The sequence below is a fragment of the Penicillium solitum genome, assembly GCF_028829755.1.
Source record: "Penicillium solitum strain IBT 25940 chromosome Unknown utg000003l_segment0_segment0, whole genome shotgun sequence".
NCBI classification, from domain to species: Eukaryota; Fungi; Ascomycota; class Eurotiomycetes; order Eurotiales; family Aspergillaceae; genus Penicillium; species Penicillium solitum.
Window position 1 is genome coordinate 4,777,770 of NW_027072123.1, and position 24,601 is coordinate 4,802,370.

Sequence of the window (24,601 nt, forward strand, 5' to 3'; positions counted from 1 at the left end):
AAATGAAGCCCTGGAGGCAAATTGGGGGGATTAATCATCATCCACCCCTCCGGCCCCGGGCTTCCCCCCCACTGAACGTTCACTCAAAGAAAAAACCCACTTGTGGCCCCAACTTCTCTCTTCTCTCCGGCTTCGATCCATTTTACAACATCCCCAAAATCGCGATTCACACGAATCGAATTATTTAGCCACCTTACAACAGGTGCTTCAACATCCATCGCACTCGCGACGAATCCGCCCCGAGCCGCATTCGGCATTTGAGTCACGTCTCTACCGCCTGCGCAACGCGCATTTCCACAAAGTCCATCGGCATCGAGAAAATCGGTTTCCGTCTTCGACCTCAACTGATCGTACCGGAAAATACGGGAAAGCCTTCATCATGGCCAACTACAATGGGCGTCGCATGCCCAACTTCTCGCAATACCTCGATGACTTGAACGCGATCCCCTCGCCGTATGACCAGGCTCAGCAGCAGCAACAGCAGCAGACCACCTTCAACGATGAGGACCTGGCTTTGTTCACCAATACCGAGTTCTTCGAGTTCGACAAATTCACCGACTTTGGCGGTCTGCCTCCATTCTCGCAAGAAGACGAGAAGCATGAGGTCGTCTCAGACCAATCCGCACACAATGCGGATCTGAAGTTCTTGGATTTCCTGAATGGTAAGTGTGGCTGATTTTCGGTTCCTGTCTTTCGCGTCGCTGGTTGGGTAGTCACGAGTCTGAGCTGCGCGGTTGTCCCCTGATCACACCATACCCCGCGGACCTGTTCACAATTGTGTCCTTGGGACCAATGTCTACACCTTGCATATTGTTTCATTGGTTGCTTTACGAATTCGTCATTCCTGCCTATTGCACGAGTCATGTCTTGGCTCGTGGCATTTTTGGCGCTTCGTGCGCTTCCTACCCTCAATATCATCCCATGTCCTTGCACAGCTTTGACCTCCTTGGCTGGAAAATTTGAGCCCTGCATGTCATCCTTCCCGTGGCCCTAGCAGGGTTTTCTTCCACTCAAATTTGACTTTGATCGTTGGCGTGAATGATCTCCGCTATTACGCCATACCACGTGATCGGCACCCCTGCTCGGACTCAAGACTACTCTTCGGGAAACCGAAACCCACGATGTGGATATTGTTGGAAATTGAATCAATGCTAATGGTTTTACAGCTGAGGGTCTCAATGGCATGTCCGATTATCAGCCCGACCTGACCGGCTCCAACGTCCAGGTGCCCATTCACAATGCCCACTATTCGGGGGGCCTTCCCTCCGTTCCTAGTGGGTCTGTGGCTGTAAACCAGGCACCTATTCAGCCTGCGCCGATCAACACCGCCCCGAAGGTCGCCCCGACCCCATCTGTTTCCATGTCTCCTTCCACTCCGGTTACCGGCACCAAGCGCAAGAACTCGGCAAACTCCACCCAGGAGAACGCCGAGGACGCTAGTCGCCACATGGCTGAGGAGGACAAGCGTCGCCGTAACACCGCTGCCAGTGCTCGTTTCCGTGTGAAGAAGAAGCAGCGTGAGGCTGCCCTCGAGCAGACCGTCAAGGAGACCACCGACAAGAACGACATTCTTGAGGCTCGCGTGTCTCAGCTCGAGCTTGAGAACCACTGGCTTCGCGGTCTGATCATGGAGAAGAACGGTGCTGACGAGCAGTCTGAGCAAGACATCTCCGATATGTTCAAGAAGTTTTTGGCCTCACAGAAGGCCGATGGCTCAAGTATTTCCGACCTGAAGCGCGGCGTGGGCACTACTGTATGAAGCATTGCCCAATGCTAAAAGAAGAAAGAAGAAGAAAAAAATCGTCAAAAATTTAAAAAAAAAAGAAACCCCAGTCTTATTTGATTGCCCTGCTACTCTACTCTGCTGCTTCAGGTGGTGACTGTCCTGGGCTTTTCCCTGTTAGCCCCACCTCACTATCTTTGCTTTCTTGTTCATAGTGTTCTTTTTTCCCAGCGATGTTATTTTCTTATTTTCTAGCAGCTAGAGCTACTTCAGATTTTTACCATCTGCAGGTCGAGGGGGTGGTGGGTGGATGAGTGATGTCTCTTCACGGCAGTTTTAAGGATTTAGATGCAAGTATTCATTTGTTTCAGCCCGGTTTTATGCCTGTTCAAGTCTCATAGAATATGTATTGAAACCCAGCCCTAGAGAAGCATATACATACAGTGACACATTAATTTGTAAGGATCAGCGGAGAGCAAATCCTTACAAATTACACAGGTTTACAATAAAGTGGGGTACATTTTAATGAGGTGTGACTATGCTGTACAAAGTACGCCTAAGCTTGGCATTGACAACCGCATAATTCACCCGGCGAGCTCCACCCAGCTTTGCAGAATTCGACGAAAGAGAATGGATCATTGTCTACTCCCATCCCCTGACTATTAACATGCTAGGCTTCCTCAAACGCGCCCTGCGCAAACCACACACAAACGTGTACGGTTTAGACCATGCCGTCCTCAACATACAGCTCACACAGCAGAGTATGTGGATGAACATGGGATACTGGGAGGTCAGTCAACCCAACTAAAGACCGTTTAACCAACTGTCTCGCCAAGTTTACCGCCTTTGAATCCACACTGACCCACTTTATAGTACACAAACGACTTCCCAGAAGCATGCCCAGCGCTCCTAGATCAGGTTCTCACGGCTGCGCTATCAACAGAGAAGGCGTCCGCCGTGAGAATCCTAGATGTCGGGTGTGGGTGTGGTGATCAGTCGTTGTACATGACGAAGGCTTTAAATTGCTCTTCTTCTACATCCCAGTCCGGTACTGAGTCTGGAACTGGGACAGCAACCCCTGCTTCTGTCTCCAGTATTCCGTCTGATATTCAACCATCAAAGTCAGGCCTGCGGTATCGCCATAGCAAGACAAACCTGCCATCTTCCTCTTTGGTACGCCTAGATTCCTATATCGGGATCACCCTGGAACCAGCGCAGGCCGCGCTTGGCTCTAGCCGCATTCACCATATGCAGCGAGAGAGCGAGGACTTTATCCAGGCAGATATCTTCTGTGCAGACGCCGCAGTACCCAGCTCTTGGACTGGAGAGTTGAAGAAATCAATCACAGCTCTTGAAGAAGCCTCAAACAAACAAAATGACAACGAAGACACCTCTACATGGCTTCTGGCCCTGGACACGATATATCACTTCCGCCCCTCGCGCCTTCCTCTCTTGACCTATGCACACAACACCCTCAATGCCTCATTCATGGCCTTCGACTTGATGCTATCTAATGATATAACCTGGTACGAAAAGATCCTTCTCCGACTGGTGTGCTGGGGAACGAACTCGCCATTCGGGAACTTCCTTTCCGAGAAGGAATATGTGGAGCTACTTGTTACAGCTGGGTATGATCCTGCTTCTATTCGGATCCGAGATGTCTCACAGCACGTTTTTGGCGGGTTGGCGGGTTTCATTAAACGCAGGGCGGAGGAGGCGAGGCCTTTTGGGATTAAATTGGGGAAATTCCATGCGGCGAGGTTTGTTTTTGGGTGGTGGGCTAAGGGGAGGGTTGTTAGGGGTGTTGTTGTTGTGGCGAGGAAAGAGTGAGCGTTTTGATGGTCCAGTCCACGGGTGGGCTGTCTCATGTGTCAATATGTATTAGATTAGCTCGGAGAGAATTATCCCCAAGGCGACCTATTCAAACTCTGGTATCGGCTTGAAGAATGGGTAGGCCCAACCAACGAACTCCGATAGAACGCCATATAAAGAAAAGGAGGAAAAGCGAGGCTTTCTCATTAACCCTCCACTTGGAATCTGCACTCGTCTACATGACCAGATAGTCCTACCAAGCTAGAAAACATTATATTTCTCCGCGCTTGCATTGTCAACCAACCAATAAACAATGCCATTGTTCTTTCATAAACAGATGGATCGAGGACCTATCCACAATGAAGCCCTTACTTCCAGCACTCTCCACCAACCAGACTTGAATCTGACACTAGGAACCCAACCACTCGGATATGCCAAGCTGAACCCCCTAGGAACAAGCTAAGATCGACTACCAGATTCGAATAAGGTACATATCCTATCGATGCCGCATCTCCAAAACCCCCTCTTCGAGTCTCAAAGGGAGTCCAAGAACATGCGAAGAGCAAAGAGTGTTGGGCAACCCCAAGTGCAACCGTCAATACCCAGCATAATGAGCTCCAGGTTTCAGAAAATGGCTGGTGCATAATGCCTTGTATGACCATGTTGTTGCGATGAGCAAGTCTTCGAGGTTGGACTTTATGGAAGGTTATACAGAAGATGATTTCAAAGGTTTGAGGAAGGATGGCCGGTCGAAAAGGTTCGGTGCATTATTAATCTACGAAGTACTCGGTCCGGAGTATATAGTGGGTGCTACGTTGTGGAGCATAGGTGCCTAATCTCCACTCCAGCTCTGAAGGGTATATGGTACGATGTATCTAGGCACATCAAGTGTGTACAGAATGGTGCATTTGTATTAATATGATATGTGCTTGGCCCTGTAATCATATATTAATATACCTACTCATATACTAATATAGTGCGTAATATAGTAACTTGCAAAGCACATGCAAGCCTCCCGCGTGGCGGCTTGATTCATAATGACGTAGTTAGGCGGTGGCACTCCCAGGTGACTCCGGAGCTATCTGCTTCAATAAATTCCGAGCTCGCGAGGAAGAGAGATTGAGGATTTACATGGTTGCTCAATCGTATGGGCAAACTTCCAATACAATAATCAACTTGATATAGTATTTTAATTACTAATTGCTTGGGAAGTTCTCATGCTAACATCCGTTTTAGCCGATAAATTCGGCAGTTTGGCCCAAGCTGAAGCCGCTAAGTGGTGGGTCTAGACGATCATAGTTGCATTCGGCGCTCCTTTTTTTTTGGTCAAGTTTTTATAAACAAATTGACCGCTCTTGGATGGCGAAAAAAAAGCTTTTTCCCCCTACATAATCCAGGCACCCGGTACCTTTCCGATCTTTCTGACAGTCCCAACGGGGAAAAAAAGTGACTGCAGCCAAGAAGATCTGCAAGATCGGCCCCGACTATAACCTCCGAATTGATAAAGCGGTCACCACTGGCAATATGGCCGATCATCTGCCTGAGGCCGAAGGGTCACATCTATCGAGCGAAAAACCACGGACTTCAGCTGAGATAGAGAGACAAATTACGTCAGGCTCTATCGGATCGTCAACTGGCTCGAGCATATCCTCTGTATATGACCCGCAGGTGCATCGGTTGCAATCGCGGAACACAGAGCTGGACTTGGAACGTCATCGGACTGGAACATCGAGAGCATTGAGCAGGACTGAGACGCAGCGCGCCCAACATGCACTCACTGTCGGTGAGAGTCTTCGGTCGCGACCATCGCGGGTACCATTGCCAGCTTTTGGTGGGGACAAGCCCTACCCCCCACCTCTCCCTGCACGGGAGGATTATGTTGTGGAGTTCGATGGGCCTAATGACCCGTTATACCCGCTGAACTGGCCTGTGAAGAAGAAGTGAGTCGTTTCGCCATGGATTTTCACATTGTACTGCGCATTCAATTTAGCGTTTATACTCCGATACTAACCTTTCTACCCCAGGTGCTACATTAGCGCCATCCTCGCTTTCACCAGTATTTGCTCCACCTTCGATTCCGCCGTTTTCAGTGCTTCATCCAGTAATGTGTCGAAACACTTCAGCGTCGGCCTCGAAGTTGCCATTCTCTCCAGCTCTCTATACATCATCGGCTACGCCTCAGGTCCCTTGGTATGGGCTCCACTATCCGAGCTCCAGGGCCGTCGCATCCCCATTATCATCGCCATGTTCGGATTTGGAGTCTTCAACATCGCAGTGGCAGTCGCAAAAGACTTGCAGACACTCATGATTTGCCGATTCTTCTGTGGTATCTTCGGCAGTTGTCCCTTGGCCGTTGTGGCTGCTGTTTTCTCTGATATCTGGGACAACCGCACCCGTGGTGTTGCCATTGCCATGTTCTCCTCGACGGTGTTCCTAGGTCCTCTCCTGGCACCTTTCATCGGAGGTTTCATTAACATGTCCTATCTCGGCTGGCGCTGGACCGCCTACATCCCCGCTTTTATGGGTTTCGCCGCTTTCCTCCTGAACATTTTCTTCCTAAAGGAGTCATACCCACCTGTTGTCCTAGTGGCCAAGGCCTCGGAGCTACGCCGCCGGACTAAGAACTGGGGAATCCACGCGAAGCAAGAGGAAATCGAGGTCGATCTTCGAGAACTGATCATAAACAACTTCTCTCGCCCGCTTCGACTGCTGTTTAACGAACCTTTGATCCTAGCCGTCACCATCTACCTCAGTTTTATCTATGGGTTGCTCTACTGCTTCTTGACCGCCTACACCCTGGTCTTCCAGGGTGTTTACGGTATGAACGCTGGTGTCGGAGGTCTCCCACTCTTCGGCATGGTGGTTGGCCTATTCATCGCCGCGACTTACATCATCATCACCAGCAAGGCCTACAACAAGAAACTCGACATGAACGGTGGTGTGCCCGTCCCCGAGTGGCGTCTCCCGCCCGTGATACTCGGCGGTGGTCTCTTCGCCGCTGGGCTCTTCTGGTTTGGATGGACTGGTTTCAATGGTACCATCCACTGGATCGTGCCTACTCTGAGTGGCCTATTTACTGGATTTGGTCTTCTAATCATCTTCATCCAATTGTTCAACTATCTGATTGACACATATCTTATGTTGTATGTCATGCTCTCCATTCCCGCAGCTTGTGGACTGTACTAACATATTATACAGCGCCGCATCGGCCATCGCAGCAAACACATTCTGCCGCTCGATGGTGGCAGCCAGTTTCCCGCTTTTCTCGCGCCAGATGTTCCAAGGAATGGGTATCCAGTGGGCTTCTACGCTTCTCGGATGCGTCGCGGCCGTCCTTGTTCCGATCCCTATTGGTTTCTACTTCTTCGGTAAGAGGCTGAGGATGAAGAGCAAGTTCGCGCCATTTTATGAAGCTGTCCAGGAAGGACATGCGGCTGAGAGTGCCGAGGAACAGGCGGAGGAGGCTGTGCACCGGTAATGAACATATAATTGCTTTGCTCTTGTATATAATCATATTCCCATTAGGGAAACGTAATTATAAAAAATCAATATTCTAGCGTCTATATTTTGCATTTCTCAATGAAGCAATCTTGGTTCAAATCTCTTAAATTCTGAGTGTGGTATTAGCTGATCCAGGGGAATGTTTTCTATAGGTCTTATTATCTTACTTTGTCGAGACATAGGTGCAATAATACTGTGTGTATGGAGTCAAGGACCTCGTCCTGCCAAGTATGCTATGCAATTGATTTACCTCGTCGCCTTTCCTTTTTTATTCGCGTCTTTGTCCGTTTTGACGATATATGGTTACGCATTTCAGCCGGGGATAAAACAACGTTATCATAACGCCAGTTGAAGGCAGCTGCTGTTGATATTATATATCAACGGTACTTGAGTGTTGTAATTGCATTCGACGCGGTGAGAATACACCGTTATATTTCAACAAGACTGCTGGTTTATAAAGCAGTTCTGGATCCAGCTCGACTTCCTCGGACTATCTATTGGGTAACAGGTAACACGAAGCTCTACCAGCGGGAAATTCGGTATGTAACTCATGTCAGACAAGATGACTTTCTGGAACTGTGACATTTAATGTGAGATTAAGTGGCGTAAGGATGTGATTTGATTGTAACCCCATTTTGACCTAGATATATCTGACGAGGATGGGCATGAAATATATAACTGTAAATCTCAGATAGAGATCTCTTTCAAATCGTTACTGATTTACTACCTAAGTCAATTAGTTTTATATAGATAGCCCGCGTTTTGAAGTTCGTAAGGCATAGAGATGGAGGCCTCGAGAAGATGGTGACCTTGATGTTGAATCGAGTAACACGCAGCAAAAGACGGCCGACTGCAGTTTTTAGCCCCTCGCAGACTACTTTAACCAGAGCATGATGTATCATTGCATCTGAATTGCGCGATACAGAGCCTTTTATTCTAATATCTTCCATATCATCAATCCCCTCGATACTATCACTAGATGTGGCCCTGTGTACAGATGTTTGTCTTTCCTCTTTTAGGTTAAACCTCCTTTATTTTGACCGGTGGAAGATATGTATTAGGTTCTAACCTTCGAACAGGGACTCTCAGCTCTTTTTATAGCCATGTCAAGGCCAACCCCGTGAATGCATCTAATGTCACCTCTCTTGATATACATAGCCCACATCAAAATGCTACCTATTGTGTTCCATGGATTCCAAATGTGAGTTCGATCATGCGCAAATTTAGCCATAAGTAAATCAGAATATTTTGACTAAGGTCCATCGTTTACGAATAGTGCGCAGAAGGACTACAGGGAACTGTGGAGGCTGTGGTGCCGTAGTATGTCCTGATTCCATTATGTTACTCCACGGGCGCCCATTTCTTACACATAATATTATCTATAGTGCGTCGTCGGCTCACCACCAACCTGTTGCGACGGAGTGTGTACGGATTTGAGCTCGAGTGTGGATAATTGTGGAGCGTGTGATGCACCAACAGTAAGTAGAAGATCCAGTTCTTGGGACATCGGCCATTGTATAATACCTTACTGACACCTTATTTCCAAATAGTGCACTGGAACCCAACCCGCTTGCTGCTCCGGTGTGTGCAAAGATCTCGATAACAATTTCGCCAGCTGCGGTGCATGTGACATAACCGTGAGTAAAGCCCCATTTTGAATGGAGTATATTGCTAGCACAACATTGGAAGTGTATCTGCTAAAACATATTCCACTTAGTAGTGCACTAGTCAAGTACCAGCCTGCTGCTCAGGCTCCTGTTTTGATCTCGCTAATGATCCCCAGCACTGTGGTTCTTGCGATACGTCACCCTGTCTTGGACAGCAGGCTGGCTGCTGTGCGGGCACGTGTACTGATTTGGCGACCTCGACTACTAATTGCGGTTCGTGTAGTAATACGGTAAGCTAAATACCTGTTTGTCCTATTACTCTACGGAATGACTTACCTAGTAAATATATATTTTAGTGTAATGGAACTACACCAGCTTGCTGCTTTGGGACTTCTAGTGACCTGAGTAGTGACACCCTACACTGTGGCTCTTGCACAGCTGTCCCCTGTCCTGGTCTCAACCCCGCCTGTTGTTCGGGAATATGCACTGATATTTCCTCAAATGCCAAGTTGTGGAGCTTGCAATCATGCCGTGAGTCAACCATTCCCCTATACTGGGATACTATCACAGCCTCCACAATGGCAACCTTGCTTATATTATACCACGAAATAGTGCATCGGTACGAGCACTGCATGCTGCGGTGGATCCTGCGCAGATCTAACCTCCGATCCGAATCATTGCGGTTCTTGCTCAGCTTTACCATGCGTCGGACTCCGCCCAGGCTGCTGCTCTGGCCAATGCACTGACCTAGCTGTTAATCCACTCCACTGTGGGACATGCCATACAACGGTAATATTTCCTAGTTCTCCTATCAAACAACTGAGACTATATTTAGGTGACTATATTAATACCCCAAAAGTGCCAACCAAATCAACCAACCTGCTGCTCCGGAACCTGCGTCAACACAGCCACTGACCTAAACAACTGCGGTACATGCGGCGCTAAATGCACAGGCACCCAGCCCGCCTGCTGTAACGGGATATGCACGGATCTTAGCACAGATCCCACCCACTGTGGCAGCTGCACAGCCCTCCCGTGCCTGGGCTCTAGACCAGCATGTTGCTCTGGTACCTGTACAGATTTGGTGGCTGTTGACCACTGTGGATCTTGCACGGCAAATCCATGTACTGGTGTCAATCCGGCTTGCTGCTCGGGGACATGCGTTGATCTTAATTCCGACACTAACCACTGTGATTCTTGTTCGGCTTTGCCATGTGGTGGAACACAGCCTGGCTGTTGCTTTGGGCAGTGTACAGATTTATCTACCAGTTTGCAGTATTGTGGATCTTGTATCGCTGCACCATGTACGGGCTTGCGGCCGGCTTGCTGTGGTGGGACGTGTACTGATTTGACGACTGACGCGAAGCATTGTGGATCGTGTAGCACAGCTGTACGTACTCACCCCCCCCCAACTCCATCTCATCGAGTACTTTCTATGGCATTGGATGGACATACTAACTGGTATTTTATTTAACAGTGCAATCTTGAACCAGGAGGTGGAGGCTGTGTTGAAGGGAATTGCATCAATTGCCCTACGAGTCAGCCTTTTTGTCAATCGTCGAACACATGTGTAAGTTCCCAACTGTGCCTTTGTAGGACCCTGGACTAATCCCTAAAAACAAGTGCCCGGCTGGCCTCACGTGTATCAATAATGGTCCTTTGCCTGGATGCTGTGGACCATTAAATACCTGTCCCCCGATATCCAATCATCTTGGTGATCCCATATGTGTAAGTGACGCACTAGACTCACCCGATTCGACTTTCTGACTGGGATAAAACAGTGTCCATTGCCATGTACTCTTATTACCGCGCATCTGGTTTGTATAGGATTCTACCTGAACCTTGTTGTGAGTTCGAGCTGGAAAGAGACAGCGAGAAAAAGGGGGTCCAAATAAATGGCCCACAGACCACAGACTATGGCAGATTAGTATATCGTAGCAAAAGTCAGATGTTCATGATGCGTTTTTTCCTATTATATATGCTATGTATGATTCGTCCAGGGATATATTAACATTTATAAATGCCCGAAATGAATATGCAGACGAAAGTCTCGTTATGTTCGTGACAGGTCGTTATGAAGAGGATTCTTTCATCCAAGGAACCTCGACATCAAGGGCGTTCGCCACCCTTGTCGCAGAAGCGAGGCAGCCCTCGAGCAGAACCATCCCATCCCAGCACCAACCGCCGACGAGCCAGACATTTCCATCTCCATTCCGCCAAAGCTGGCTCTTATCATCTCCAGACGTCTTCTGGCGGAAAATCTGGTTGACGATTTGTCTGCTGGTGGATGATCTCAAAACACGAGTGAATGTGGCAGTGTACAAGACCTTCTCGGGGTCAATCGGAGCAATGGGATAAGTCGTAATAAGAGCGGATGACGGATGTTCATGGATCGTCTCAGTCGCCGTAGCGCCTGAGCACATGTGGAGGGGGTGAGGTGCTGATTCGCCGGGGGCCAGGGACACTTGCGCCCAGAGGGATTTGCTAGAATCCTGAATGCGAGAAAAGTCGCGGTGCACAACGGATTGAACCGTCGTTGTAGGAACGGCCTTCATCGCGCTTCGGAGGGGCTGGAAAATCGCGCCAACCACGTCGGGCGTCACGGCAAGAACCACATGGTCAAATAGCCGTGAGCTGCTCTGGCCATCACGGGTATCTATCCAGCTCACTTGAACTTTTGTGCCGATATTCTCGACCGCCGTGACCTTCATCCCAAGTTTATACGTCAAGTCTTCGGACAGTTTTTTCTCGACATGCTGAACTCCACCAAGAACTGTGTAGTGCTTCTTACGGAATGTCCGTCGCCCATAACCGACCAGATCAAGAGCTGGGAAATCCATCAGCGCGTCGTGTGAGCAAGTTGCAACGCTCGCGAAGACCGGCAGGAAGTAGTTTTTCAGGTAGTAATTGGGCAACATAATCCTCTCCACATATTGTCGCAGAGATTCCTCCGTGCCAGACGACTCCAGTGTTTTGGGTGCTACAAAAAAGCAGCAGGCCTTGAACCAGTAATAGCATATTGCCAGGTAGCACACTTCGATCAGCCACCCGGTCCATGATAAGCCCTCCGGACGCAGGGGAGGTAGTTGGTGGTTATTCGAGGAATGCATGTAGTATGGAGTGGCTTGGTTTGTGGCATTGTCCGGTAGTGTCGACAGGGAGTAAATAAAGCGTAGCGAGCCATATGGGATACCGAAATAATCGTACATGCGCTTGAGACTTTCATAGTATCCGTCGGCGAATGTGCGCATGGGAAGATCGAGGCGTTCAGGCTTTGCGGCTCCGCCATCCTGGTTTGTGAGGTTGTATGACGCGGAGTCGAGCGAAAGTTTGTCTTGCTGTGTGTTTTTGTTGGGATTAGCTTTATTTCGCGCATGCGGTGTCGCGGGGTGGGATTTTATTTTTTTTACCTTTTCGAATACTTCGACGTCGAATCTCCCCTGAGGATCGTTTCTGAGCATGTATGCGACAACTAACCCAGCCATGCCCGTGCCAATTACGGCAACATTTTTGCGTTCGGTCGCCTCCATAGTGAAGGAGGGAAAGGTTCACAGTTTCAGGTGAGGAAGAGCGTATATAGTCCCCGGATTGAGAGGGACGGAGAACCTTGGAAGTTATGATCAAGAAATTCGCTTAAAACAAATGCTGACCATGGGCATCATGCAACATTTCAACATTTCAACCTTGGCCTCGAGACAAAGTTAATCGTTTGACCCACATTTTCGCGGGCTGGGACCATATGCCTCGGTCGAATTTCTTATGCACTCTTATTCATTATATAAAGTACAATAATGCATTTTATACATATCATCCATATCATCCATTATATGATAGGTCGACGCTATCGATGAGTACGATCTAAAACCCCTAAAATGAATGAAGCAAAAGAGAATAAAGAACAAAGAACACAAATGAATAAATTAGCGCCAAGTCTTGGTGTGAACGAAGATGAGTTTCGTATACGGGAAATGGAGTGGCTAGTATAGCAGCCTATGTTATATTTAAGCTGCAGTGTGTTCTCTTTCTTATCTTCTACAACATATGTTGAATTTGGAAAATCTTCATGCAGTTTTTTTGACAAGTCTTGGCTCAGATAACCTCCCGAGGTCAGTCAACGCCAGATGACATAATCGGGTTCATCTCAATCCTTATCTACTTATCATCACGTGCGTATTTATTGACGCGTGATTTGGAATTTAGACTCAAGAAGAACTTGGACAAGCACGGGAACAGATCAAGATATGGATCTAGAGGCATGCGCCTGCTATTGATATAAGACGATCTTGAACACCCCCAGGTGGTGTGCCAATACCCTGTGAGCTACGGCCATGGCGCGTCCTAAAGCAGTTCGCGCCCCGACAACAGCGAGTCTGCCAAATAACCTCCGCATTCCCTCTTCGACTCCGTCCCTCACAAAATCCCTGGGAAAGCTATCCAGACAGGCACTGCTGGACCTGGCATTTACATGGCTTGACGATCGCAACATTGCCTCATTCCCACCATACCTACAGGCCGACGAAGAAGATAGCCCCGACGATGACGAAGCCCTCTCATACCCCGCGGGGGAGACAATCGAAGAAGTCCGTCAGGTATATGAAGATCTGCAGGACCGAAAGGGTGCGAAGCGCGAAGTTCTCGAACGAATCCTAGAAGGCGATTGGCGGCATGGAATCACACTGCGCCAGCTAGCCATGGCAGACCTCCGCTACATGGACGACCACCCCGCCAGCCTTCGATGGACCGCACTTGAGCTCAGTCGTATTGATACCAAGCAAAAGAAATCCTCCAAACCGCCACCCGCTGACTGGTCCGGTTCTGTACCGCGCATGCAAGCGGCAACATTTGTGCAAGGCCTCCAGCGAGAAATCTCCCCGTTGGTCAAGGCCCACTACCACCTCGCCCACTCAGCAACACTGCCGCTGACATTCCTACGTATCTTCGTCGTCGACTCACCATATCAATCCCCTAGACAGGCAGCCGAGATCTTCACTGACTCGTCCCGAGTCATCTACGTCGCTTTCCCGGATAGTTGCCCTTACGTCTACACTTCCATAGCAGCATCCACCGGATCAAAAGCTACTCCTTCGCCAAGCTCAGTGGCTACTGATACAAGAACTCTTCAGCGTCTGGTGCGCGATTCCATCCCCAAAGCTTTATCTCGCCCACAGGAGCGATTTTCTCTGCAAGCGACATCCCTGGCAGCAAAGAACCTACCCACGCTCCTAGCCCTCCGAGGACCTGGGCGATCAACGGCATCAAATGGCGCCTTCAGCATCTTTGCAGATGCAGCCATTGAAGGAAGTCCGCTGGACCCTCGACCTTCCAATACTGTTGCGCCTGAAGAGCATATTCAAACGAGTCATTCCAGTCCAATAGAAGGAAAGGAAAATACAAATGGATCCGCGGCAAAACGAAGATCCAGCGGTATTGATACCTCCCCCGTTTCTCCAGATTCAAAGAAACGCCGCCTAGCCATCCACTCCCGATTTGGGACATTGGGGTCATCACTCGCCCCGGCACCGCTGGACCGTCTTGATATCAGGCTCCTCGACAAACCGAGCTCTAGTGATGAACTTGATGATGACGATGATGATAATCTTGACGATTCTACGTCCACGCTACCTGCTGTGTCACTCACCTTTTCCGGTTCCGACGTCATCGGCGGGATTCGCAGGCTTGCTGAGCTAGGCATCGTTGACCCTGAGCGTATGCCGTCGTGGATGACTGGCGAGGAAGGTGTTAGTGTTGCGACTGTTCGACTGGGTCAACGGCTTCAAAAAGATATATAGAAGAATCTGTGTTTGGTGTTCTTGGATTTTGGGGAGTTGAGAAGCTTGATGCTTTTTTGTTTTTTGGGCCGTTGGGGCTTGATGTGATACCCGGATTTGAGATCAATGGATCATTTTGTTGCTTTTCTTGTCACTTTTGGCTTTAGTAAAGTGAATTTATAAGGTGTCCTAATCGAGTGTACTAGCAATTGTATGTAGCTTACACTCGACATTAACGATTGTAAAGAAAGATATTAGATTCATTTGGGTGTATCCAGCATAAAAAAACCATCCCAATCTAGCACTGAACACCAGTATTTCGCCGATAAAAGAACACCACAATTTGGCACCCGTCATTGCAGGTCGAGTAATGGAGCAACCCATGCTTGGGTTCGCACCGGTAAGAGTGGGCATCACTCAATGATAGATTTCTCAAAACAAACCATTCCCAACACCATTCCCCACAGCCAAACTGACTCGAAGTAAAAGGCCACTTGATAGCAAAGACAGAACAACAAGAGATAATTCCGCAACATAACGGTTTCTCGATCTTACATGCCCACACACATGTGTATGAAAACAGGTCGCCTATTCCAGTCCAAGAGGCACATTGTTAGCAGGAGTTCCTCTGGGAGCCATAGATCAAGATGTGTGATAGAATTTAAGGGCAATTGCATACTGATCGAGCCATGACATCTAGGAACTAGTTGTCGCCAACGTTCGGATATTTCATCTTGCTGTGACGTTGCTCGGGTTCGACGGCTTTTGGGGTGGGACGGGGGGTTTCGGGTTCATCGCCCTTCCATGGGAGTTTGCTATATGCGGACAGCTGTTAAATTTCAAGTTCTTCTTAGGACTCGGACAAGTTGTCACCACTTACCAGTAGAGACAACGGACATCATTGTCGGACGTCTGTATAGCGGCCCTCCATTTCTCGAGGCAGCCCTGATGAAAATTGCTGCGGCAGTCCTGACACCAAGTAGTCTTCTGCTTGGGTTTGAAGTCGTTGAAACAAATTGGGCATTCGCCATCCACCGGTTTCCTTTCGCCGGCGTTAGTAGGGGTAGTCGTATCCAGTTTTCGCTTCAAGAATAGCGTGGCAAGCATCTCCCGTAGTTCCTGATTAAGCAAGTGGGTTAGGGATATGTATAGAGAGAATGATGCTTGGTTAAGGTTTGCAAAGACTCACAGATGGCAAAAATGACCTTTGGTACCTCAATTCGCTAGGAACATCCATCGCAGATAGGACTTGGCAACATATTAGCAAAGAACGGAGAGTGGTAGTTGGGTTTTATGGAATAGAGTAGGTATGTATCTGAGTTGGTTGAGACTTACCAAAGCACATGTGCTTACACTGCACCTTCCGGAATCTGACGTCCGGACAGTCACAGGAAGGCACATTGCCAATGATGGTTCTGTAGATGTTGCCAGTCGACCCAACAACTTCGAATAAGATTTGGGGAACATCCTTGGTTCTGCTAATACTGTGTCTAATCATGTACATTCTAAAATCAACACTGATTAGCCAACCGAAGGATGCCATATACGTCAATATTTACTTGCTTTTGACTTTTGATGCGTTGCTATCTTTCTAAGAACCCATCGGGGGGTGAGTCTAGCCATGGAAGCGCGCGTTTCTCAGACATGAGTACTTGGAAGGCTCTGGGTGGCGTGCGTTGCAAATTGGATAGGGTTCTGGGTCATGGGCTTGTTACTAGGATCAGTAGGGTCGACAGTGGGCTCGACTTTGATGTCAAAGATATCAAGAGGTGATGGCAGCCCAGGAAAAGAGGAACGTTTTATACCTGACAGGAACTTTATGACATGGGTACTCTCATGATAGTGTGGAAGATAGAATCTCCAAGAAGCAAAGTGAATCATGGACAAAGCAAGCATTGCAACATGTATGTATTGTATCAAACAAACCTGAATCTAGAGGCGGTTCCAAGCACGTGAAGTGTCATATGACTTTGCATGAAGTCTCACGAAGATATGAATGGGCTTTGTTCTTAGTCTTGTTTGTTCCCGCATTCACTTCAGCTTTGTCATTATTGTAAAATTATCTTTGTTGCAGTGACCTGTGCAGAAAAATACAGTAAAGAGAGGACCTTATACAGGATAGCAAATATATATCATGTATGTACGTACATATGTATATACTCAGCCCTAAAGAACTCTCGGAGGCTCCTTCCCCATTAGGTAGTAGATGCTCTATTTCCCAGGAAAATATGATGCCAATCAAATACGCTACATATGTATGTATAAATTTAGAGCTCAACCTTTTTAGCAGACATCTATATGTGACTAGTCAGTAAAAGGATACGAGTAAGCTAGGTAGAATGGATGTATGAAGTCCCAGGTGGTAGACTATTTGGGAAAGAGCGGTGTTTGCACTGTTTGTTTTGGGTAGCTTCCCTATCGCTATCAGCTCGTGGAGAACTGTGGACTTGTCCCTCTTTCATCAACAAGATGACGCTATACTGCAAAGCCCCGGATTGCAGCTGATTCTTCCCTTCATTTCCACTGTCTCCCTAGAACTCATATTCGAACTTATTCTTCATGTCACGTCCACGAGCTCTATCGGGCGCTGATGCTCCGAAGGAACCACATTCGGTATCTCTCAAAGGTATGTGAATACAAACAATAGTTGGACTAGCAAGCTAATTATGGATTGATTAGTGTTGCGGTAATTCCAATTATCAATATCCGTTGTGTTAATGGCAGCTCCTGACTCTCAATACGCAGCCTTGCGCGACCGTCACTTTCTTATCAGCATCCCCTCCCGACGTCTAACACCATAATCTCCTCGAAAGCGTCATTAAGCTATCCGTCCGGTGACTCCGATGACCAATTCATTTTAACACCTCTTGTGAGACGGCTACAAGGCACGCCCAAGAAACTGTTCACTAACGCCAATAGCTTACTCTACCTCCCTCCTTCGGATCCGTCTACGTCGGAGAAACCTTCGGATGCACACTCAGCGCGAACAATGAGATCCATGATGATGGCAACGACAGACTCATCACATCGGTGCGTATAGTAGCGGAAATGCAAACACCTTCGTCGGTCACGGCACTGGAGTTAGAGCCACCCAATGACTCTGCGTCAACAGACGGGCTCAAGATCGGCGAGTCGTTACAAAAGATTGTACGGTTTGATTTAAAGGAAGAAGGAAATCATATACTAGCTGTCAGCGTCAGCTATACGGAGACAAAAATCGGTTCAGACTCGCAGGCGGCCAGTGGCCGGGTTAGGACCTTCCGAAAGTTATACCAGTTTGTGGCACAGCCCTGTTTGAGCGTTCGGACCAAGGCGTCCGAACTTCCGCCGCTCGAGGTAGACAATAAGTCACTCGGTCCATACGGGAAAACGAGGTTACTTCGGTTTGCCCTAGAGGCACAACTGGAAAACGTGGGTGACGGCGCGGTGGTAGTCAAGGTATGAATTTCCTATCAATCCCTAGCGAATGAGGGGATTTTCCACGGCGAAGCGCGGCTGTTCCTGAAAACCGGGCTGGGCCAGAAATGCTCAACAATTTGGCTAACGTCGGGGGATGAATAGCAAACGAAACTAAATCCCAAGCCACCGTTCCAATCAAAATCCCTAAATTGGGACACCATGAACCCGGGCATGTCACCCGCGGCACTGTCTACACTCAATCCACGGGATGTCTTACAGGTAGCATTTTTGGTGGAACAAGAAGAGGGCCAGAGCGAGGGACTGGAGACACTCCAGAAGGACCTGCGACGGGACGGTCGTGCCACGCTGGGTCAGTTGTCGATTGAATGGCGCGGCGCTATGGGAGACAAGGGGTTCCTGACGACGGGCAACCTGATGAGCCGGAAACGCACCTGAAACGCGGTGTGCAACCAACCCACCGGATCGCTTCCGCTACTGTATTACGATATGGACGCCGATTTGTATTACTGCATCCAGCCGCCGGGTTGCATGGAGGGCGCCGCAAGGGCGGTTTGTACACATTTCCAATGGCCCGCTTACACAATATTACCATTGGCATTGGCAGCAGCGTCCTAAATTGAGGGGGTGTACAGTGTAATATATTGGGCTCCGAATATACCCACACAATCTATGTAGGCCTGACTCACTGCCCGAGGCTCTGGAATAGAGTCCGGTGCATTGGCCGAGTTCACTAACGCCACCACGGAGCCGAAACCAGCTGGAGCCCATGCAGCCGACGCTTAATTTTTTTGTCACACGGCAGTTGCCTCTCGGCAAGGAAGCTCTGGATATTTGCACACTTCGGCCGGGCATTTGCTCCACCCCCCATAGGGCTTGCACAAAAGGGCCAAACAAAAAAGAAGCGGGAATTTGTCCTTGGCCCAAGGCCACGTATTCTACGGGATGCTACATATAGAAATGATATTTCGGGTATGTATACATGTAAAGGTCTCTTAGAGCCCAGATCCGATAATTATGGAGTTATAGAATGAGTCTAGACTCTGGCTGATCATTGGAGTTCAGCTGTTCACATTTGTTGCCCGATCTGTAAAGATCATTATCTACAATCTATGTCTCACATAAACTTCTATTTTAGTTTCACTCATCTTTCTATAATTAAATTTTTAGTATGTTTTTTTTTGGTTTGCGAAGATTATGGATTTCAGGCTACAATCTGTTGTTATGCTCCCACCGCCTCTTCTCTCCAATTGAATACACACTGTCGACCGCATTGAGTGTATGCAAGTACTAATGCACACGGGGAGAAGGTTGGAATAACCTTGCCCGGAACCCTGGGATGCGACCAGTCCAAAAGGGCTATCGGTGCAGGGGAGACCCCTGTGTCACATATGGGTATCAGCCGTGCTCGGGGCGTTGAACAAACATGTATTTGGACTATACTCTATACTAGTAGTACAGAGTAAGTATACTCCGCAGTGGACTTGTGGACCTGTGGACTTGTGTCCATTAGTCTGTGGATGGCATTGAGATAGCTACATATATATACGGAGTACGGAGTAGTTAGTTGTAGGTATAGTACTCTGAATATAAGAAGGGAGAGATCCTCGGCTGATCCAAAGGAATACTGACACTGGAACGAACTGTGGGATTTCCTGTAATCAGGTTGTTTTTTATTTTTATTATAAAATCGATACCATGGAAACTGATACACCCAAACGATGCTTTCTTTCACCATTTGCTCCACCTTGTCCAACTGTAGTATTGATCATCTCCCCGGGACAAGTCACTCCACTTGGTGACTCCTGACTCGAAATTCTCAATTGACATTATGCACAGAAAAATACTTCTACGTCTACGGAGTATTCTACACAGTAAAATAAACGTTGGGGAATATACATAGAAAAGAAAAAAGAACAAAAGCCGTTGAACAGACTCCGCAATCTAAAAAAGGAAGATTCCCACGAGGGAAACGGGAAAGTAAAAGCCTACAAACCCCCAAGACCTCGGTTCCCGATAATCCCCCCCCCCCCCCCCTGAAAGTCATATATAAAAAAGAATGACATTGTGGCGTATCAAGCTAAGAACCCCTAAAAAGAAAAGCCAGGTCTCAATTTCTCACCAGAAAATGAAGTCTTCATCTACGGAGTACTTTGTAGTACTTCGTACTTCGTATATCAATTGAACCTCGTTAAAAAAAGGATCGGCCAAGACCCGCTTGCATTATCCGAAGCTCAAAGCTCAACCATGGATCACGGGCCTCTAACCCCCTGGGGCTGATACAATAGTTCTTAAGGTCCTTTTTCTTTGTAAGATCATGTATATAACATAGGTAGGTATTGAAATAGGAGAATCCCTAAGTACATAACTACATAGCAGTTAATATAGACATGTATAATGAACCCGTATTATGGGTATCTACCCCGGAAGTCTGGATCCCTTTAGAGTCGAGGTACATGCAGGTTACAGTGTCAAGTATCTGCATGGATGCTAGGGCTGTGAATGGCCCGGGCCCTTGACTCTTATAACCTGGTTTGGGGACTTTACACGGGCAACTCTTACCATTTTTATACAGTGGAGTACTAAGTACTCCGTAGATATGTGCGCACATTTAAATGTCGGGTTCTAGTAACATTACCACACGTCTACGCAACTACGCAACCACCCGTTATCCTAGGGGGGAAAAGAAAAGAAAAGAGGGGATAAAATAAAAAAATAAAATAAAAAAGACCAAAATATTATAGGAAGACATGGAAAATATTTGAGTAGAAAATAATACATCAAAATACAATAAAAAGAATAAAAGGATAATCACAGTACTCCCTTTTTTTTTTTAATACGTTTGACCTTCAAACCACCCCCAAAATTGATCTTCACTCTGAACTGCCCCTCCCTCCCGTTCTCCCCCATTTTTATCAGCTTCCCCCCTCCCGACTACATGCGCTCAATTCTGCGCATTCCCTTTCCTGGAAATTCTGCGATCCATGTGGTGACAATTAAGGTATTAACCTGCTACAGTCCGCCGTGACTATCTCCACAATGCCACCGTCAAGCACCTCGGAGGGCGCCCCCCTCGCCGACTACTTCTGGATAGCCGGTGTGGATGGTACAGAGATCTTGGACACCTTCCAGAGATTGGGAGAAGATTACCGTGCCAATGGTGCTGCATCCCCAGGCCCTGCGCTCGCAGACACTATTCAGGAGGACGCCGATGCGGAGGAGGAACATAACCCGGATGGGGTCTCCCGACCAAACTCGATGCTCTTCGCCGGCGCCGGTCACAGGGGCTCGGCTCAACGACTATCCACGTTCTCAAAGACCTCGGAAGGAACAAATGGTACTGGAAGTAACAGTAACCGGAGCAGCATGACCGTCAAGGGTGCCTCGTCGCCCCTGCGTGCCTCAGCCTTGTTCTCCGAGGACTTCGATTTCGACTCCGCGCTGTTCAAGTTCGCTAACGAGCGGGAATCTTTTCTAACTGACTTGAGCTTGAGCGCTGGCGCTATTACCCCGAATACCCGCCCGCGATCCAGGGTTCGCACGCAGAAGATTGTCTCCGAGGATGCGCCCTCGCCTGGCGGTAACTTGCTGAGGTCGGGTATTGGGAGCGTGCGACGGTCCTTTCGAGATATGAATAGTATGAAGCGACAACCATCCATTGCCCGTCAATGTGAGAAACCCTTGTTTAACTTTGCTTTCCATTCACTCGGGAATGGGATCGTGAGACTTTCTGTGGATGCACTGGCTAACAATGGACTATCTTCAGCTTCGGTGCGAACTTCTCGACGACTTAGCAACTACAACTCAGTAATCCCCGTCCCGCAACCCCTCGAGATCTCCCCCACAATGCACCCGTTGAAACGACGATTCGAGCCCGTTCTCCTCGACCGATACCCCACACGAGGCATGCCGGACGAGATGAAGCAGCGCGGCAATTTCCCCGACTACGTCCCTATGTTCGCATTTCCGAATGATGTCAACATCGTCTCTTCCGATCAGCGACCGCGCTCTACCTGGCACGGATTCGCCATGACAACAGACAATGGTTCCAGGCTACACGCTATCTGTGTGCTTATCTGGATACCGCTCAACCAAAATGCCGCGGAGGAGCTCGAGAAGCGCTGCGAAGAATGGCGAAAGGACAATATGACAGACGAAGAGCGTGAGCTGGCTGCAAGCCTGGGCGAACGATTGGCATCAGAGCGGGCCAAATTATCCCGGCTCCTAGCTCAGCTGCCGACTGTCCCGTCAGGATCTGAATCCCGCGAACAGCTCGAAGATGATATCAGCGCCGTGGAGGAGAAGATTGGGCTAATGACCGATCTCCTCCGTCCGGTCCGGCACGGCGCAGCCTCCAAGATCGAGGGTCTGACCGATGGTGATACTGGGTTCTGGATTCCCCGTGCGTACGGTATCTTGGGTCGGGAGAGCACGATGACGAGCTTCTGGAAAGAATGGCTCAAGGCTGTCGTCGTGCCCATGACGGAGGGTGGTGTACAGCATGTGCCTCCGCCCTCGCCGCGCATGGGTTTATGGCAACCGCTGGAGCGATATGTCATGAATCTCTGTACAGAAGCGTTCTGTCCAATATCCTCGAAGACTCAGGTCGAGATTGCGATTCGTGAGCTGCGGTTGTTCGCACGTAAAGAGGCACCAAATGAGATCCCTGGTTCTCGGAATGTATGGGCACCGCAATCTTGATTGAGTTCTCTGTCGAATCCTTTGCTGACTGATTTCTAGACTGATCTCTATGCCTTGTTCCGGACTTTGTCGGTCCCCAATATTATCATTCTCTTTGAGGTAGGCTTCCTTTGCCATTTCACTTGATAAGAGACAATGCTAACAACACACAGTACGCTCTTACTGAATCCCGTATCATCTTCTTGTCTTCCCACACCTCCATGCTCTATCTTGCAACTAGAGCGCTGGTCGATCTTTTGTTCCCTCTAGAATGGACTGGTGTTCTCATCCCTGTCCTTCCTGCGCGCTTAATCCAGGCTCTCGAGGCCCCTTGCCCATACATCGTGGGTATCGAGCGTCGGTACGAGAAGGTGGAGCTGCCCACGGATGACTTTGTCCTGGTTGATCTGGACAATAATATGATCGAAAGCACCATTCAACCGACCTCTCTCCCACGTCATCAGCGCCGGAAGCTCCTCTCCTTGCTGCAACTAGCTGCCCCTCAACACGGTCGATACCACGTCCCCACCGGGCCTCCTGCATATGCAATCGAGACATACCCATGGGACTCGTTCATGTCAGAGAGCAAGGCCACTTTCACATCCAAGGCGCCTGCAACCAACCTCGCGAAATATGTCGGTCTCAACTCCAGTGCATTCGGTGCAACATCTGTGATGCCAGGCTCCTACACACCTCCGATCTTCAACGTCTTCCTGCACGCTCGAAATGAGGGCGCTTCATCTCGTGGATACTCGTCATCCCGCGGTAGTGAACGCCCAGGGACTAGCTCCACTATGCGAGCTAGTGCCTCTCCGCCATCCCCGAGAGAGGTTTCGCCTACCTCTGGCTTCTTCCCTCCTCCACCAGCTCCCTCGTCACGCAATGATTCCGGTATGGCATTGCAAGCCTCATTGCGCGAGAAGCGTTCTGGTCATTTCGATGCCGCCTCGCGCCGAAGCTCGTCGTTTGGAATGAGTCGACGTCCAAGTGCTCCATTCCTGGGTCATGCTTCGAATCTCTCAGTGACAACTCTCAACACTGACTACGGTGCCGGATCCACATATGCACCGTCTGTGTATGCGCAGTCTACCATCGCTGCTTCTACAATCGTCCCTCAATCCACATACCAGGCGGCTGGCAATAACGAGGGTACTTGCTGGGCCGAGGGTCACTTTTTCCAAGTCCAACCCTGGGATGACAAGTTGACCTGTGCCATCTGTGATGATCTCGCGGAAGAAAATATGTACAAGTGCTCTGCATGCAAACTGATAGTCCACAACCGCTGCGCCTCCATGGTGTGTCTGCCGTGTGACGCAGCCTTCCATCCGGATCAGATTCGTGCGGCCTTTGTCAGATGCTTTGCCAGCTTGTTTTACACGTACAAGAAGTTCCTTCTACCGACCAGTGGCGATAAGAAGAAGTCCGGCATGTATTACAATTTCAACATAGAGGCTTTCATGAAGAGCCTTCCGAGCGAGCACGCCGAGTATATCACAATTCTGCAGCAGACACAAGGTAAGTTGCCGAGTTCTCATATCGCACCGCGGAGGAAATACTGACCCAATAATAGGCTTCAACGAGTTCATCAGTGACCGCGAGCGAACAAACCCGAAGTCCAAGGACCCGCGTATGACCCTGTTCGACGAGATTGTCCTTTCAAAGCGCAACCGCGGCCGCACATCCATTTTCTCTGGCCGGTCGACAACAGACTTCCTCTCAGATACCTCGAACCATCTGTGGCGTACAGCCAACGCTACCTCCTTCACCCCAACCAGCCGCAGCCAGCAGAATCTTTCAGCCGACTACGGCAGAGTTCCAACAAGAGGTACGCTCGAAGGCTCCAACCCCCAAGCCAATCCGCTCACTGACAATCTCCCCGTAGCACCTGCAAACCTGGATACGAGCCTGATGACAGAACCCCGCATGATCCACGGTGCACCACGGGTTTCCAAGACGGCAAATACTGCCCGTAGAAAGCCGCTGCCCAAAATGATGAACGGGCTCGCCATCTCTCCGCCGAGTTAATTGGTGCGATTCCACACGCGAGTGGCCCGTCTATCATTTCATTGTTATCTGCTCTGCCCTTGTGCGGG

At 48.9% G+C, this 24,601-nt stretch overlaps 10 protein-coding genes across 10 annotated transcripts; 7 read left to right on the top strand and 3 right to left on the bottom strand.

The window, feature by feature from the left end:
* Positions 1–379: 379 nt before the first annotated feature.
* Positions 380–1,759, top strand: N7455_005739 (putative bZIP transcription factor (MetR); the record flags this gene model as incomplete). The annotated part of the gene is made up of 2 exons (XM_040959570.2): positions 380–662; positions 1,167–1,759. The coding sequence occupies 2 exons, from the start codon at positions 380–382 to the stop codon at positions 1,757–1,759; spliced, it is 876 nt and encodes a 291-aa protein (XP_040810033.2).
* Positions 1,760–2,265: 506 nt separating this feature from the next.
* Positions 2,266–3,553, top strand: N7455_005740 (uncharacterized protein; the record flags this gene model as incomplete). Its single annotated transcript, XM_040959503.2, has 2 exons — positions 2,266–2,513; positions 2,597–3,553. Exons 1-2 carry the CDS (start codon positions 2,391–2,393, stop codon positions 3,551–3,553), a joined length of 1,080 nt encoding a protein of 359 aa, XP_040809992.2. The 5' UTR covers positions 2,266–2,390.
* Positions 3,554–5,059: 1,506 nt separating this feature from the next.
* N7455_005741 (MFS transporter) lies at positions 5,060–7,013 on the top strand (the record flags this gene model as incomplete). Its single annotated transcript, XM_040959562.2, has 3 exons — positions 5,060–5,475; positions 5,560–6,678; positions 6,734–7,013. 3 exons carry the CDS (start codon positions 5,060–5,062, stop codon positions 7,011–7,013), a joined length of 1,815 nt encoding a protein of 604 aa, XP_040810000.2.
* A 1,192-nt stretch (positions 7,014–8,205) lies between these two features.
* On the top strand, positions 8,206–9,048 carry N7455_005742 (putative extracellular cysteine-rich protein; the record flags this gene model as incomplete). Its single annotated transcript, XM_065605111.1, has 6 exons — positions 8,206–8,237; positions 8,320–8,356; positions 8,422–8,514; positions 8,587–8,673; positions 8,770–8,933; positions 9,000–9,048. The coding sequence occupies 6 exons, from the start codon at positions 8,206–8,208 to the stop codon at positions 9,046–9,048; spliced, it is 462 nt and encodes a 153-aa protein (XP_065462011.1).
* Positions 9,049–9,513: 465 nt separating this feature from the next.
* Positions 9,514–10,061, bottom strand: N7455_005743 (uncharacterized protein; the record flags this gene model as incomplete). Its single annotated transcript, XM_065605112.1, has 2 exons — positions 9,514–9,998; positions 10,046–10,061. The coding sequence occupies 2 exons, from the start codon at positions 10,059–10,061 to the stop codon at positions 9,514–9,516; spliced, it is 501 nt and encodes a 166-aa protein (XP_065462012.1).
* Positions 10,062–10,715: 654 nt separating this feature from the next.
* N7455_005744 (uncharacterized protein) lies at positions 10,716–12,173 on the bottom strand (the record flags this gene model as incomplete). Its single annotated transcript, XM_040959495.2, has 2 exons — positions 10,716–11,981; positions 12,054–12,173. 2 exons carry the CDS (start codon positions 12,171–12,173, stop codon positions 10,716–10,718), a joined length of 1,386 nt encoding a protein of 461 aa, XP_040810029.2.
* Positions 12,174–12,971: 798 nt separating this feature from the next.
* On the top strand, positions 12,972–14,432 carry N7455_005745 (CENP-N/CHL4 family protein; the record flags this gene model as incomplete). Its single annotated transcript, XM_040959486.2, has 1 exon — positions 12,972–14,432. One exon carries the CDS (start codon positions 12,972–12,974, stop codon positions 14,430–14,432), a length of 1,461 nt encoding a protein of 486 aa, XP_040809997.2.
* Positions 14,433–15,114: 682 nt separating this feature from the next.
* On the bottom strand, positions 15,115–15,954 carry N7455_005746 (uncharacterized protein; the record flags this gene model as incomplete). Its single annotated transcript, XM_065605113.1, has 4 exons — positions 15,115–15,226; positions 15,292–15,530; positions 15,601–15,659; positions 15,747–15,954. The coding sequence occupies 4 exons, from the start codon at positions 15,952–15,954 to the stop codon at positions 15,115–15,117; spliced, it is 618 nt and encodes a 205-aa protein (XP_065462013.1).
* A 1,016-nt stretch (positions 15,955–16,970) lies between these two features.
* N7455_005747 (trafficking protein particle complex subunit 13) lies at positions 16,971–18,266 on the top strand (the record flags this gene model as incomplete). The annotated part of the gene is made up of 5 exons (XM_040959532.2): positions 16,971–17,037; positions 17,091–17,097; positions 17,157–17,280; positions 17,331–17,849; positions 17,973–18,266. The coding sequence occupies 5 exons, from the start codon at positions 16,971–16,973 to the stop codon at positions 18,264–18,266; spliced, it is 1,011 nt and encodes a 336-aa protein (XP_040809993.2).
* Positions 18,267–20,867: 2,601 nt separating this feature from the next.
* On the top strand, positions 20,868–24,533 carry N7455_005748 (dDENN domain protein; the record flags this gene model as incomplete). Its single annotated transcript, XM_040959493.2, has 6 exons — positions 20,868–21,498; positions 21,595–22,508; positions 22,569–22,628; positions 22,682–24,023; positions 24,079–24,333; positions 24,391–24,533. 6 exons carry the CDS (start codon positions 20,868–20,870, stop codon positions 24,531–24,533), a joined length of 3,345 nt encoding a protein of 1,114 aa, XP_040810064.1.
* Between the last annotated feature and the right edge of the window lie 68 nt (positions 24,534–24,601).